This window comes from Salvelinus fontinalis, unplaced genomic scaffold (assembly GCF_029448725.1).
Source record: "Salvelinus fontinalis isolate EN_2023a unplaced genomic scaffold, ASM2944872v1 scaffold_0551, whole genome shotgun sequence".
NCBI lineage: Eukaryota > Metazoa > Chordata > Actinopteri > Salmoniformes > Salmonidae > Salvelinus > Salvelinus fontinalis.
Window position 1 is genome coordinate 60,963 of NW_026600760.1, and position 15,836 is coordinate 76,798.

Consider the following 15,836-nt stretch of genomic DNA (forward strand, 5'->3'; position numbering starts at 1 on the left):
CACCATTGGGGGGCCAGAGCAGCGAACAGTTTTGACTGGGCTGAGCGGGAACTGTACTTCCTCAGTGGTAGGGAGGCGAGCAGGCCAGAGGTGGATGAACGCAGTGCCCTTGTTTGGGTGTAGGGCCTGATCAGAGCCTGGAGGTACTGAGGTGCCGTTCCCCTCACAGCTCCGTAGGCAAGCACCATGGTCTTGTAGCGGATGCGAGCTTCAACTGGAAGCCAGTGGAGAGAGCGGAGGAGCGGGGTGACGTGAGAGAACTTGGGAAGGTTGAACACCAGACGGGCTGCGGCGTTCTGGATGAGTTGTAGGGGTTTAATGGCACAGGCAGGGAGCCCAGCCAACAGCGAGTTGCAGTAATCCAGACGGGAGATGACAAGTGCCTGGATTAGGACCTGCGCCGCTTCCTGTGTGAGGCAGGGTCGTACTCTGCGGATGTTGTAGAGCATGAACCTACAGGAACGGGCCACCGCCTTGATGTTAGTTGAGAACGACAGGGTGTTGTCCAGGATCACGCCAAGGTTCTTAGCGCTCTGGGAGGAGGACACAATGGAGTTGTCAACCGTGATGGCGAGATCATGGAACGGGCAGTCCTTCCCCGGGAGGAAGAGCAGCTCCGTCTTGCCGAGGTTCAGCTTGAGGTGGTGATCCGTCATCCACACTGATATGTCTGCCAGACATGCAGAGATGCGATTCGCCACCTGGTCATCAGAAGGGGGAAAGGAGAAGATTAGTTGTGTGTCGTCTGCATAGCAATGATAGGAGAGACCATGTGAGGTTATGACAGAGCCAAGTGACTTGGTGTATAGCGAGAATAGGAGAGGGCCTAGAACAGAGCCCTGGGGGACACCAGTGGTGAGAGCACGTGGTGAGGAGACAGATTCTCGCCACGCCACCTGGTAGGAGCGACCTGTCAGGTAGGACGCAATCCAAGCGTGGGCCGCGCCGGAGATGCCCAACTCGGAGAGGGTGGAGAGGAGGATCTGATGGTTCACAGTATCGAAGGCAGCCGATAGGTCTAGAAGGATGAGAGCAGAGGAGAGAGAGTTAGCTTTAGCAGTGCGGAGCGCCTCCGTGATACAGAGAAGAGCAGTCTCAGTTGAATGACTAGTCTTGAAACCTGACTGATTTGGATCAAGAAGGTCATTCTGAGAGAGATAGCGGGAGAGCTGGCCAAGGACGGCACGTTCAAGAGTTTTGGAGAGAAAAGAAAGAAGGGATACTGGTCTGTAGTTGTTGACATCGGAGGGATCGAGTGTAGGTTTTTTCAGAAGGGGTGCAACTCTCGCTCTCTTGAAGACGGAAGGGACGTAGCCAGCGGTCAGGGATGAGTTGATGAGCGAGGTGAGGTAAGGGAGAAGGTCTCCGGAAATGGTCTGGAGAAGAGAGGAGGGGATAGGGTCAAGCGGGCAGGTTGTTGGGCGGCCGGCCGTCACAAGACGCGAGATTTCATCTGGAGAGAGAGGGGAGAAAGAGGTCAGAGCACAGGGTAGGGCAGTGTGAGCAGAACCAGCGGTGTCGTTTGACTTAGCAAACGAGGATCGGATGTCGTCGACCTTCTTTTCAAAATGGTTGACGAAGTCATCTGCAGAGAGGGAGGAGGGGGGGGGGGAGGGGGAGGAGGATTCAGGAGGGAGGAGAAGGTGGCAAAGAGCTTCCTAGGGTTAGAGGCAGATGCTTGGAATTTAGAGTGGTAGAAAGTGGCTTTAGCAGCAGAGACAGAAGAGGAAAATGTAGAGAGGAGGGAGTGAAAGGATGCCAGGTCCGCAGGGAGGCGAGTTTTCCTCCATTTCCGCTCGGCTGCCCGGAGCCCTGTTCTGTGAGCTCGCAATGAGTCGTCGAGCCACGGAGCGGGAGGGGAGGACCGAGCCGGCCTGGAGGATAGGGGACATAGAGAATCAAAGGATGCAGAAAGGGAGGAGAGGAGGGTTGAGGAGGCAGAATCAGGAGATAGGTTGGAGAAGGTTTGAGCAGAGGGAAGAGATGATAGGATGGAAGAGGAGAGGGTAGCGGGGGAGAGAGAGCGAAGGTTGGGACGGCGCGATACCATCCGAGTAGGGGCAGTGTGGGAAGTGTTGGATGAGAGCGAGAGGGAAAAGGATACAAGGTAGTGGTCGGAGACTTGGAGGGGAGTTGCAATGAGGTTAGTGGAAGAACAGCATCTAGTAAAGATGAGGTCGAGCGTATTGCCTGCCTTGTGAGTAGGGGGGGAAGGTGAGAGGGTGAGGTCAAAAGAGGAGAGGAGTGGAAAGAAAGAGGCAGAGAGGAATGAGTCAAAGGTAGACGTGGGGAGGTTAAAGTCGCCCAGAACTGTGAGAGGTGAGCCGTCCTCAGGAAAGGAGCTTATCAAGGCATCAAGCTCATTGATGAACTCTCCGAGGGAACCTGGAGGGCGATAAATGATAAGGATGTTAAGCTTGAAAGGGCTGGTAACTGTGACAGCATGGAATTCAAAGGAGGCGATAGACAGATGGGTAAGGGGAGAAAGAGAGAATGACCACTTGGGAGAGATGAGGATCCCGGTGCCACCACCCCGCTGACCAGAAGCTCTCGGGGTGTGCGAGAACACGTGGGCGGACGAAGAGAGAGCAGTAGGAGTAGCAGTGTTATCTGTGGTGATCCATGTTTCCGTCAGTGCCAAGAAGTCGAGGGACTGGAGGGAGGCATAGGCTGAGATGAACTCTGCCTTGTTGGCCGCAGATCGGCAGTTCCAGAGGCTACCGGAGACCTGGAACTCCACGTGGGTCGTGCGTGCTGGGACCACCAGATTAGGGTGGCCGCGGCCACGCGGTGTGGAGCGTTTGTATGGTCTGTGCAGAGAGGAGAGAACAGGGATAGACAGACACATAGTTGACAGGCTACAGAAGAGACTAAGCTAATGCAAAGGAGATTGGAATGACAAGTGGACTACGCGTCTCGAATGTTCAGAAAGTTAAGCTTACGTAGCAAGAATCTTATTGACTAGAATGATTAAGAATGATTAAGATGATACAGTACTGCTGAAGTAGGCTAGCTGGCAGTGGCTGCGTTGTTGACTTTGTAGGCTAGCTGGCAGTGGCTGCGTTGTTGACACTACACTAATCAAGTCGTTCCGTTGAGTGTAATAGTTTCTACAGTGCTGCTATTCGGGGGCTAGCTGGCTAGCTAGCAGTGTTGATTACGTTACGTTGCGTTAAAAGAACGACAGTAGCTGGCTAGCTAACCTAGCTCTCCAGAGACAGAACACTACGGCTCTCAGCAGAGTACTGCCTAGACAACCAGAGACTCAGAGTGAGGTTGATCAGTGCTGAGGGACTGTATGCGATCTCTGTGGATCCTAAGAGCGTCAACTGCAGCATCAGTATCTGTCTGTTACCGGGGAAGATGCAGAAGCAACGCGGCGCGGTAATTAAGAGGAGCAGGAACCCCGTCTTTAACGAGGATTTCTTCTTCTATGGTATCTCACAGGAAGACATCTGCTGCCGGTCGCTGCGGTTCAAAGTTGTCAACAAAATGGCCTCCATGAAAAGGGACTATATTTTGGGAGACTGTGAGATTTTGCTGAAAAGTTTATTATCTATGTAGAAATTGTTGATTGGCTTGAATGTATATAAGAAATATTTTGTGACTTTTTATACTGCTACATATTTATTAAATCAGCATAAAAAAACAAATCTGGTTGTTTTGAGTCTTGTGTGCCTGTATTCAGAGACAGTTCATTTCACCGGAGGTTGGTGGTACCTTAATTGGGGAGGACGGGCTCGTGGTAATGGCTGGAGAGGAATGAGTGTTTGGTTTCCGTGTGTTTGGTGCCATTCCATTTGCTCTGTTCCAGACATTTATGAGCCGTCCTCCTCTCAGCAGCCTCCACTGGTCTATTTCAAGAGCTGCAATTGCAGGGCCGTCTACACAACAGCCTACATCGACATAAGGAAGGAATAGGAATTGAATTCATGATTAGATTTGGTCCATAAATGGAAACAATACAATGTGTGCAGGCGTTTGATCTTGGAAGAGGTTGCTTATTTTAATTTATACCTTTTCTCAGACGTTGATGCATCAACCACTGGCTGCCTGCTACGTCATCGACTGTGTCTCATCGACTGGCAGATTGCTAGAACATGTGATGTGGTTAGCTGATGAGTAAAATACCTATCCAGACGTTGTACGATCTGTCAGGCGCCAGTGTAACCGATGTGAAATGGCTAGCTAGTTAGCGAGGGGACGGTCTAAAGTTAAACTGTTACACCAGCAATGTCTGAGCAGATCAGTGACATAATTCGTTCTTTCTCCCCCCCATACAACACACAAATAATTATAATAGTTTCCTAATTTTAAACCATTGAAATACATGACAACATGAATGGGAAAATATATTTAAAGAAGAAGAATGAATTGGAAGTGCTTTAAAACCTGTAGAAAATAATATTTGAGAGCACTCAGATTACATTTTAATAATATACATTTAATTAATTGGAAAAGCTTTTATTTAACAAATACATTGCAATAACATTGAGTCCCTCCCCCCTCTCTAATCAGAAGTGGAGCCCATACGCCTATGATGAGAAGGCTAAAGCAAATGGTTAACCTTGTCAAAGATGACGCTACCAAATGTAGTTCATTGATATGGTCCAGAGGTCTACATTCCCTCATGTTTGAAAGTCATTCAATGATTTCATTCTGGCCACAATAATTTTTTTACACGATCACACCTGTGTTATTTGTACGTACAGTTTATTCAAAATCACATAATTTGACGCCACTGGCTGTCACTGTATACAGGCATTACTAGTCGATTAGCTACATTACTAGTCGATCGCAGAGCGAATCACTTTCATATTAAAGCGCTTGTCATCTTGTTACGGAAAGGCGTTCACACGGAAGATCACGGGATAATTTTGACACCGTAGCATTTACCAATCAACAAGGGTAGTGCTAGCCACGAAGTTCAACAATGGTTTTTGAATCTATGGTCAGTGATCTCCTGAATAGGTTCATCGGAGACTATGTGGAAAACCTCGACAAGTCCCAGTTGAAGATTGGCATTTGGGGAGGTAAGTGAAACGCACAGTTGGAATGACAGTTCAAGCGCTGCTAACCTATACAGTGCAATGCATGCTAGTGTGGCTAGGTTAGCTGTCAGCATTTTAAACAAACAAGCCCTAATGCTAACTAGCTAGCTAGCTATAACCAGTCTCTGGGATATGATGCTAACGTTACCCAGTCTACGACAAAAGGTTTTGTAAACCTCCCTGTAATGATATCGACATGTTGTAGGAGCCTTGGGGACGCGTTGTGTGCCTAGAAAGTCACTGACTGGGGCCACACAGCGAACATATTTACTTTGATCTGGCATTGCATAAATGGGCTGCCATACACAAACCCTTATGTTTTGACAGGCTTAGCCTACATTTATTAGTAATCTATTATTATATGGGTACAACATGCAGACACAGACATAAACAAACATGCATTAATCCCAGTTGTTTCCTGCTGGACACAGTGTAGTCTAATGTCTAACTGATCTGTCTTCACAACAATGAATGCATACAGGACTGAGTGGACTGGTAAATCAAGATGGTAAGATCTGGTCAGGAACTAAGGCATCAACCAGTTTCCAGTTGATGGCTTTCTCTCGGTGTGGATCTCTTGAGTGAAGTGGCAACTTTTCTATTAGCCATATCTTATACTTTACTAGCCAGGTCCCAGATCTGTTTGTGCTCTTGCCATATCCTATACTTTACTAGCCTGGTCCCAGATCTATACTCTACTATCCTGGGCCCAGATCTATACTTTACTAGCCAGGTCCCAGATCTGTTTGTGCTCTTGCCATATCCTATACTTTACTAGCCAGGTCCCAGATCTGTTTGTGCTCTTGCCATATCCTATACTTTACTAGCCTGGTCCCAGATCTGTTTGTGCTCTTGCCATATCCTATACTTGACTAGCCTGGGCCCAGATCTATATGTTGCTAGCCTGGTCCCTGACCTATACTTTACTAGCCTGGTCCCTGACTTATACTTTACTAGCCTGGTCCCTGACTTATACTTTACTAGCCTGGTCCCTGACTTATACTTTACTAGCCTGGTCCCAGATCTATACTTTACTAGCCTGGTACCTGACCTATACTTTACTAGCCTGGGCCCAGATCTATACTTTGCTAGCCTGGGCCCAGATCTATACTTTACTAGCCTGGGCCCAGATCTATACTTTAATAGCCTGGTCCCTGACCTATACTTTACTAGCCTGGTCCCTGACCTATACTTTACTAGCCTGGTCCCTGACCTATACTTTACTAGCCTGGTCCCTGACCTATACTTTACTAGCCTGGTCCCAGATCTATACTTTACTAGCCTGGTCCCAGATCTATACTTTACTAGCCTGGGCCCACATCTATACTTTACTAGCCTGGGCCCAGATCTATACTTTGCTAGCCTGGGCCCTGATCTATACTTTGCTAGCCTGGGCCCAGATGTATACTTTACTAGCCAGGTCCCAGATATTTTTGTGCTCTTGCCAATTCCATTGCTATCATTGTCAAGCCAATGGCATGACCATTCAATAAGGAGCTGGCAAGAGAGCAGAAACAGACTGTGCCCAGGATAAGCCACAGTTAGTTGCAAAGCGAGATAGTATTTACCTAGCTAGTAGGGTATACATTAGAATGTGAAATATAAACATTTAGTCACACATACAGCTGTCAACACAGCTGGTGAAAGAGTAGGCCTAGAAACAATCAACATTTTGATCCTGGCAAACTGACATGAAGAAAGTACTGACTGAGTTTGAGTTGTCACTGCAAATGTTTGCTATGAAGGAAGTTGAGGATACTGTAGTAAGTCTCTAGGCAGGTAACAGCGTCCACACCCATCGTCACTATAATACCTGGCAGAAGCCATTGTGACTGTTATGGCCTCGGCCGTACCTGTCATCCTCTCCTCGTCATCTGAGTGTTGAGAGATGGCGGACGAGGTAAGAGGTCTTTGTCACATGTTTGCACTCCAGACCTGACGCCAGGGTTAATACAGTTGTTGGATTAATACAGTAGTCAGAATCTATGATTCCTTAGCTAGACAGGACTCTTATTTTTGGTCATGGGTAGCCCACAGTACTAGCCTAGCCTATATCTTTGGAACGTTGAAGCCAGATAACAGTATAACATTTGCATAAGTGTCATATGTCCTAGTAAGACCAAAGATAGCCGGCAGAACCATTTAGGTTTTTTAGTATTGCGTTGTGATATAGGCTCATACAGGGAAAACCCTTACTACAAATACCAAACAGTACCAACAGATTCCATTCTAGTCCTGTTTCTTCTCTGTAGGCCTCGTTATTGTATCATGTGTCTCCACCGTCGACTAGGCCCTATACAGAGCTTCATAGCCTGGTTCCTCTCTAGGTTTCTTTCTAGGTTTTGGCCTTTTCTAGGGAGTTTTTCCCTAGCCACCGTGCTTCTACACCTGCATTGCTTGCTGTTTGGGGTTTTAGGCTGGATTTCTGTGCTGTAACTTCCTGTTAGGTCTAGGCTATATAACCACCAGGCATGGTTGTTTAACTTCCTGTTAGGTCTAGGCTATATAACCACCAGGCATGGTTGTCTAACTTCCTGTTAGGTCTAGGCTATATAACCACCAGGCATGGTTGTTTAACTTCCTGTTAGGTCTAGGCTATATAACCACCAGGCATGGTTGTGTAACTTCCTGTTAGGCCCAGGCTATATAACCACCAGGCATGGTTGTTTAACTTCCTGTTAGGCCCAGGCTATATAACCACTAGGCATGGTTGTGTAACTTCCTATTAGGCCCAGGCTGTATAACCACTAGGCATGGTTGTGTAACTTCCTGTTAGGCCCAGGCTATATAACCACCAGGCATGGTTGTGTAACTTCCTGTTAGGCCCAGGCTATATAACCACCAGGCATGGTTGTGTAACTTCCTGTTAGGCCCAGGCTGTATAACCACTAGGCATGGTTGTGTAACTTCCTGTTAGGCCCAGGCTGTATAACCACCATGACTGACCTTTTTGTAGTAGCCCGATGAAAGAAACCTGACACCCTGGTCGACACACACAGCTGATAATTGTCTGAATCTACTCTGCTAGCTGTAAGTCAAGCAGACTTCCTGTAACTAGTGTACACATCCAGCAGACTTCCTATATCTAGTGTACACATCCAGCAGACTTCCTGTAACTAGTGTACACATCCAGCATACTTCCTGTAACTAGTGTACACACCAAGCAGACTTCCTGTAACTAGTGTACACACCAAGCAGACTTCCTGTAACTAGTGTACGCACCAAGCAGACTTCCTGTAACTAGTGTACACATCCAGCAGACTTCCTGTAACTAGTGTACACATCCAGCAGACTTCCTGTAACTAGTGTACGCATCAAGCAGACTTCCTGTGACTAGTGTACGCACCAAGCAGACTTCCTGTGACTAGTGTACGCACCAAGCAGACTTCCTGTGACTAGTGTACGCACCAAGCAGACTTCCTGTAACTAGTGTACGCACCAAGCAGACTTCCTGTGACTAGTGTACGCACCAAGCAGACTTCCTGTGACTAGTGTACGCACCAAGCAGACTTCCTGTAACTAGTGTACGCATCCAGCAGACTTCCTGTGACTAGTGTACGCACCAAGCAGACTTCCTGTAACTAGTGTACGCATCCAGCAGACTTCCTGTGACTAGTGTACGCACCAAGCAGACTTCCTGTGACTAGTGTACGCACCAAGCAGACTTCCTGTGACTAGTGTACGCACCAAGCAGACTTCCTGTGACTAGTGTACGCATCCAGCAGACTTCCTGTAACTAGTGTACGCACCAAGCAGACTTCCTGTGACTAGTGTACGCACCAAGCAGACTTCCTGTAACTAGTGTACACATCCAGCAGACTTCCTGTAACTAGTGTACGCACCAAGCAGACTTCCTGTAACTAGTGTACACATCCAGCAGACTTCCTGTAACTAGTGTACGCACCAAGCAGACTTCCTGTGACTAGTGTACGCACCAAGCAGACTTCCTGTGACTAGTGTACACATCCAGCAGACTTCCTGTAACTAGTGTACGCACCAAGCAGACTTCCTGTAACTAGTGTACACATCCAGCAGACTTCCTGTAACTAGTGTACGCACCAAGCAGACTTCCTGTGACTAGTGTACGCATCCAGCAGACTTCCTGTGACTAGTGTACGCACCAAGCAGACTTCCTGTAACTAGTGTACGCATCCAGCAGACTTCCTGTAACTAGTGTACGCACCAAGCAGACTTCCTGTAACTAGTGTACGCATCCAGCAGACTTCCTGTAACTAGTGTACGCATCCAGCAGACTTCCTGTAACTAGTGTACGCATCCAGCAGACTTCCTGTAACTAGTGTACGCATCCAGCAGACTTCCTGTAACTAGTGTACGCATCCAGCAGACTTCCTGTAACTAGTGTACGCATCCAGCAGACTTCCTGTAACTAGTGTACGCATCCAGCAGACTTCCTGTAACTAGTGTACGCATCCAGCAGACTTCCTGTAACTAGTGTACACGTTCTAGTATCACTATTAACTTGTGTTTTCTCTCATCTTCTGTCCAGGCAATGTTGTTCTGGAAAACTTGAAAGTTAAAGAAAATGCTTTGGTAAGTATGCATTACTTTATTGTCATCAACATGTGTAGCCTGTCACTTTAAGAAGAGGTTATTGTACTTTCCAGGCATCCATCCCTGTTGTCCTCACCACAGAGGCCTGTAGTAGACTAGGTCTGGTTCTGATCCATCCCTGTTGTCCTCACCTCACAGAGGCCTGTCGTAGACTAGGTCTGGTTCTGATCCATCCCTGTTGTCCTCACCTCACAGAGGCCTGTCGTAGACTAGGTCTGGTTCTGATCCATCCCTGTTGTCCTCACCTCACAGAGGCCTGTCGTAGACTAGGCCTGGTTCTGATCCATCCCTGTTGTCCTCACCTCACAGAGGCCTGTCGTAGACTAGGTCAGGTTCTGATCCATCCCTGTTCTCACCTCACAGAGGCCTGTCGTAGACTAGGTCAAGTTCTGAATCATTGATGTAGCCTATACTTGACTGTTTTCCATACATTAATGATACATGATGTTGATCACTGACCTTTTCCACTACAGCAACTCACATGTTGTTCAAGGAGACAGTAGTGTAATCATTATATCAACTATAGACACTGTACAGAGAATGGTGGTCAGGGCTGTAGTGTTGAACCAGAGTTGGAGGGTGAAGCCTGGTGGTCAGGGCTGTAGTGTTGAACCAGAGTTGGAGGGTGAAGCCTGGTGGTCAGGGCTGTAGTGTTGAACCAGAGTTGGAGGGTGAAGCCTGGTGGTCAGGGCTGTAGTGTTGAACCAGAGTTGGAGGGTGAAGCCTGGTGGTCAGGGCTGTAGTGTTGAACCAGAGTTGGAGGGTGAAGCCTGGTGGTCGGGCTGTAGTGTTGAACCAGAGTTGGAGGGTGAAGCCTGGTGGTCAGGGCTGTAGTGTTGAACCAGAGTTGGAGGGTGAAGCCTGGGGGTCAGGGCTGTAGTGTTGAACCAGAGTTGGAGGGTGAAGCCTGGTGGAGGATGAAGCCTGGTGGTCAGGACTGTAGTGTTGAACCAGAGTTGGAGGGTGAAGCCTGGTGGTCAGGACTGTAGTGTTGAACCAGTAGAGGTGTGATAAAAGTTAGGACACAGTGTTGGAGTGTCTGCTGCTCTGCCAGGAGACCCACGTTCCTCTCAGACTGTCTGTAATCTTCCACTGTCTCCTTCAGCTTCCATTCAAGTGACGCATCTTAAAAGACATGTATGTTACTGGTCTAATGATGATGATTTCTGTTATTTCTGTTGCAGAGTGAGCTGGATGTTCCGTTTAAAGTGAAAGCTGGTCAGATTGGTGAGTACCGGCGGCAGCCCCCCCCCCCCCCCCCTCCACAGTTCACAACACTCGTATTTATTTTCATGTTGTTTTCTCAAGTTTACTGCTGTAGAGAACAGACTGTAGTAGCACGACAACTCAATAGATACCTACCCAGCAGCCCCTGTGTCTTAGTAGAGAGACTGTGATGAGAACAGAGTCTAGCTACCTACCCAGCAGCCCCTGTGTCTTAGTAGAGAGACTGTGATGAGAACAGGGTCTAGCTACCTACCCAGCAGCCCCTGTGTCTCAGTAGAGAGACTGATGAGAACAGAGTCTGGCTACCTACCCAGCAGCCCCTGTGTCTCAGTAGACAGACTGTGATGAGAACAGGGTCTAGCTACCTACCCAGCAGCCCCTGTGTCCCAGTAGAGAGACTGTGATGATAAAGAGAACAGGGTCTAGCTACCTACCCAGCAGCCCCTGTGTCTCAGTAGAGACTGTGATGAGAACAGAGTGTGATATGGCTGCTATGTGAGGATTGGTCTGTGATGTGTGTAAATGGTCTGTATGTGTATTTCTCCAGAGTCGTTACGTTGGTCTCTTTCACTTCACTGAGCCACTCCAACTCCAGTGATATTTCACTGACGAGAAGTGGACTCTGCCTGCATACCAAATGGCACCCTATTCCCTTTGTAGTGCACTACTTTTGACCAGAGTCCTATGGCACCCTATTCCCTTTGTAGTGCACTACTTTTGACATGGGGCCCCATTGAGGTCTGGTCTAAAGTACTGTACTAGGTAGGAATTAGGATGCCATTTTTGGGATGTGCACACTAAACTAAAGCTGAAGATAGACCAGCAATTTCGAGGCAATGTTGCAGAGCAATGGGCTCCCAGTGGCGCAGCGGTCTAAGGCACTGCGTCTCAGTGCTAGAGGAGTCACTACAGACCCTGGTTCGATTCCAGGCTGTATCACAGTGGTCTAAGGCACTGCGTCTCAGTGCTAGAGGTGTCACTACAGACCCTGGTTCGATTCCAGGCTGTATCACAGTGGTCAAAGGCACTGCGTCTCAGTGCTAGAGGAGTCACTACAGACCCTGGTTCGATTCCAGGCTGTATCACAGTGGTCAAAGGCACTGCGTCTCAGTGCTAGAGGTGTCACTACAGACCCTGGTTCGATTCCAGGCTGTATCACAATGGTCTAAGGTACTGCATCTCAGTGCTAGAGGTGTCACTACAGACCCTGGTTCGATTCCAGGCTGTATCACAGTGGTCAAAGGCACTGCGTCTCAGTGCTAGAGGTGTCACTACAGACCCTGGTTCGATTCCAGGCTGTATCACAGTGGTCAAAGGCACTGCGTCTCAGTGCTAGAGGTGTCACTACAGACCCTGGTTCGATTCCAGGCTGTATCACAGTGGTCAAAGGCACTGCATCTCAGTGCTAGAGGTGTCACTACAGACCCTGGTTCGATTCCAGGCTGTATCACAGTGGTCAAAGGCACTGCATCTCAGTGCTAGAGGTGTCACTACAGACCCTGGTTCGATTCCAGGCTGTATCACAATGGTCTAAGGTACTGCATCTCAGTGCTAGAGGTGTCACTACAGACCCTGGTTCGATTCCAGGCTGTATCACAGTGGTCAAAGGCACTGCATCTCAGTGCTAGAGGTGTCACTACAGACCCTGGTTCGATTCCAGGCTGTATCACAACGGTCTAAGGTACTGCATCTCAGTGCTAGAGGTGTCACTACAGACCCTGGTTCGATTCCAGGCTGTATCACAACCGGCCGTGATTGGGAGTCCCACAGGGCAGCACACAATTTACACCTCCTAGCTTAGAATTGTGAACTAAAATGTTAAATCTAGTTACCTTTGTTTGCACTGCCATTTACTTTTTTTTAAATTAAAATGTAACCTTTATTTAACGAGGCAAGTCAGTTAAGAACAAATTCTTATTTACAATGACGGCCTACCCTGGCCAAACCCGGACGACGCTGGACCAATTGTGTGCCGCCCTATGGGATTCCCAAACACGGCCGGTTGTGATACAGCCTGGATTCGAACCAGGGTGTCTGTAGTGACTCCTCAAGCACTGAGATGCAGTGTCTTAGACTAGCAGTATGACTTGTGGATGGACAGAACAGCGTTCAACACCTCTAGCGGTATGTCAGTATGTAAACTAGTTGTGAAGAATAGAGCTAGTTAACAGGTTACTCTACTATGTAAACTAGTTGTGAAGAATAGAGCTAGTTAACAGGTTACTCTACCCTGTAAACTAGATGTGAAGAATAGAGCTAGTTAACAGGTTACTCTACCCTGTAAACTAGATGTGAAGAATAGAGCTAGTTAACAGGTTACTCTACCCTGTAAACTAGTTGTGAAGAATAGAGCTAGTTAACAGGTTACTCTACCCTGTAAACTAGGTGTGAAGAATAGAGCTAGTTAACAGGGTCTGTAAACTAGATGTGTAGAATAGAGCTAGTTAACAGGTTACTCTACCCTGTAAACTAGATGTGAAGAATAGAGCTAGTTAACAGGTTACTCTACCCTGTAAACTAGATGTGAAGAATAGAGCTAGTTAACAGGTTACTCTACTATGTAAACTAGATGTGAAGAACAGAGCTAGTTAACTTACTCTACCCTGTAAACTAGATGTGAAGAATAGAGCTAGTTAACAGGTTACTCTACCCTGTAAACTAGATGTGAAGAATAGAGCTAGTTAACAGGTTACTCTACCCTGTAAACTAGTTGTGAAGAATAGAGCTAGTTAACAGGTTACTCTACCCTGTAAACTAGGTGTGAAGAATAGAGCTAGTTAACAGGGTCTGTAAACTAGATGTGTAGAATAGAGCTAGTTAACAGGTTACTCTACCCTGTAAACTAGTTGTGTAGAATAGAGCTAGTTAACAGGTTACTCTACCCTGTAAACTAGATGTGAAGAATAGAGCTAGTTAACAGGTTACTCTGTAAACTAGATGTGAAGAATAGAGCTAGTTAACAGGTTACTCTACCCTGTGAACTAGATGTGAAGAACAGAGCTAGTTAACAGGGTCTACCCTGTAAACTAGATGTGAAGAACAGAGCTAGTTAACAGGTTACTCTGTAAACTAGATGTGTAGAACAGAGCTAGTTAACAGGTTACTCTGTAAACTAGATGTGTAGAACAGAGCTAGTTAACAGGTTACTCTGTAAACTAGATGTGAAGAACAGAGCTAGTTAACAGGTTACTCTGTAAACTAGATATGAGGAACAGAGCTAGTTAACAGGGTCTGTAAACTAGATGTGTAGAACAGAGCTAGTTAACAGGTTACTCTGTAAACTAGATGTGTAGAACAGAGCTAGTTAACAGGTTACTCTGTAAACTAGATATGAGGAACAGAGCTAGTTAACAGGGTCTGTAAACTAGATGTGAAGAACAGAGCTAGTTAACAGGTTACCCTGTAAACTAGATGTGAAGAACAGAGCTAGTTAACAGGTTACTCTGTAAACTAGATGTGTAGAACAGAGGTCATTTCTCTCATTCTGAATGAGACGGTGTGTGATGAGAACACATCTTTTCTCTCTGTAAATCCCAACAGAGGCTGTATCCTCACTGCATCAGAACCCTTATCGCCGTTGTTGTTTAACATTAAGCAGTCTCGTTCCAGGTCCTGTATAGTAACTTTACGATAGATTTAGCCTTTTGGCTCATTTTTAAACATCACGTGAGTAAAGGATGGAGCCCAGGCACGTACTAGATCCTATAGATTAAATGACCTAAATAGGCTACTCTGAGAGACTGTTCAACTCTGCCCTTGGCTTTGTCCCCCCCACCCCCCCAGACAGAGGTCTAATGTTGTGTATTGAGGAGATGTTAATGACCGCTAATGGGAGACGTGCTGTGCTGTGAGTCGATTCTCTGTCCCATAGAATGACTAGACCGGAGATTTCCCCATTCCAGGAAACTGGTCGTGGTGGGTGGAGCTGACCAGCGGCCATATTGGGTGTACCTCGGCCATGAGTGTTCCAGTCAGAGGACTGTAGAACTAGTTGTGTCTATGGTGACGAGTGTCTTTCCTGACCTCACCTGACACTTTCTCTGATAATCCTTTTATGACATTAGAGAAACTACTGCAATCCTAAGATGCTTCATATCTCTACTGGGGAAAGTGTCCACGCCGCCCAGAGGTTTGTTAACAACACTGTGAGACGGACAGAGACTGTAGAGTAGAGGACATGTAACACTGAGGAAAGACGGACAGAGACTGTAGAGAGAGGACATGTAACACTGAGGAAAGACGGACAGAGACTGTAGAGTAGAGGACATGTAACACTGAGGAAAGATGGACAGAGACTGTAGAGAGAGGACATGTAACATTGAAGAAAGACGGACAGAGACTGTGGAGAGAGGACATGTAACACTGAGGAAAGACGGACAGAGACTGTAGAGTAGAGGACATGTAACACTGAGGAAAGATGGACAGAGACTGTAGAGAGAGGACATGTAACACTGAGGAAAGATGGACAGAGACTGTAGAGAGAGGACATGTAACACTGAGGAAAGACGGACAGAGACTGTAGAGTAGAGAGAGGACGTGTAACACTGAGGGAAGATGGACAGAGACTGTAGAGTAGAGAGAGGACATGTAACACTGAGGAAAGACGGACAGAGACTGTAGAGAGAGGACATGTAACACTGAGGAAAGACGGACAGAGACTGTAGAGAGAGGACATGTAACACTGAGGAAAGACGGACAGAGACTGTAGAGTAGAGAGAGGACATGTAACACTGAGGAAAGACGGACAGAGACTGTAGAGTAGAGAGAGGACATGTAACACTGAGGAAAGACGGACAGAGACTAGAGTAGAGAGAGGACATGTAACACTGAGGAAAGACGGACAGAGACTGTAGAGTAGAGCTAGGACATGTAACACTGAGGAAAGACGGACAGAGACTGTAGAGAGAGGACATGTAACACTGAGGAAAGACGGACAGAGACTGCAGAGAGAGGACATGTAACACTGAGGAAAGACGGACAGAGACT

The 15,836-nt window shown here is 47.2% G+C and overlaps 1 protein-coding gene and 1 long non-coding RNA gene across 2 annotated transcripts in view; both read left to right on the forward strand.

Moving 5' to 3' along the window:
- Positions 1–3,597, forward strand: part of LOC129846456 (C2 calcium-dependent domain-containing protein 4C-like) — a 5,434-nt gene extending 1,837 nt beyond the window's left edge. The window contains exon 2 of the mRNA XM_055914388.1: positions 3,225–3,597. Coding sequence (XP_055770363.1) covers positions 3,225–3,564 — 340 coding nt within the window. The 3' untranslated portion in view covers positions 3,565–3,597. The remainder of the gene's footprint in view (positions 1–3,224) is intronic.
- Positions 3,598–4,649: 1,052 nt separating this feature from the next.
- LOC129846455 (uncharacterized) lies at positions 4,650–10,865 on the forward strand. Its single transcript, XR_008758257.1, has 3 exons — positions 4,650–5,033; positions 9,559–9,602; positions 10,808–10,865. It is a non-coding gene; the product is annotated as an uncharacterized LOC129846455 (long non-coding RNA).
- The last annotated feature ends 4,971 nt before the right edge of the window (positions 10,866–15,836 follow it).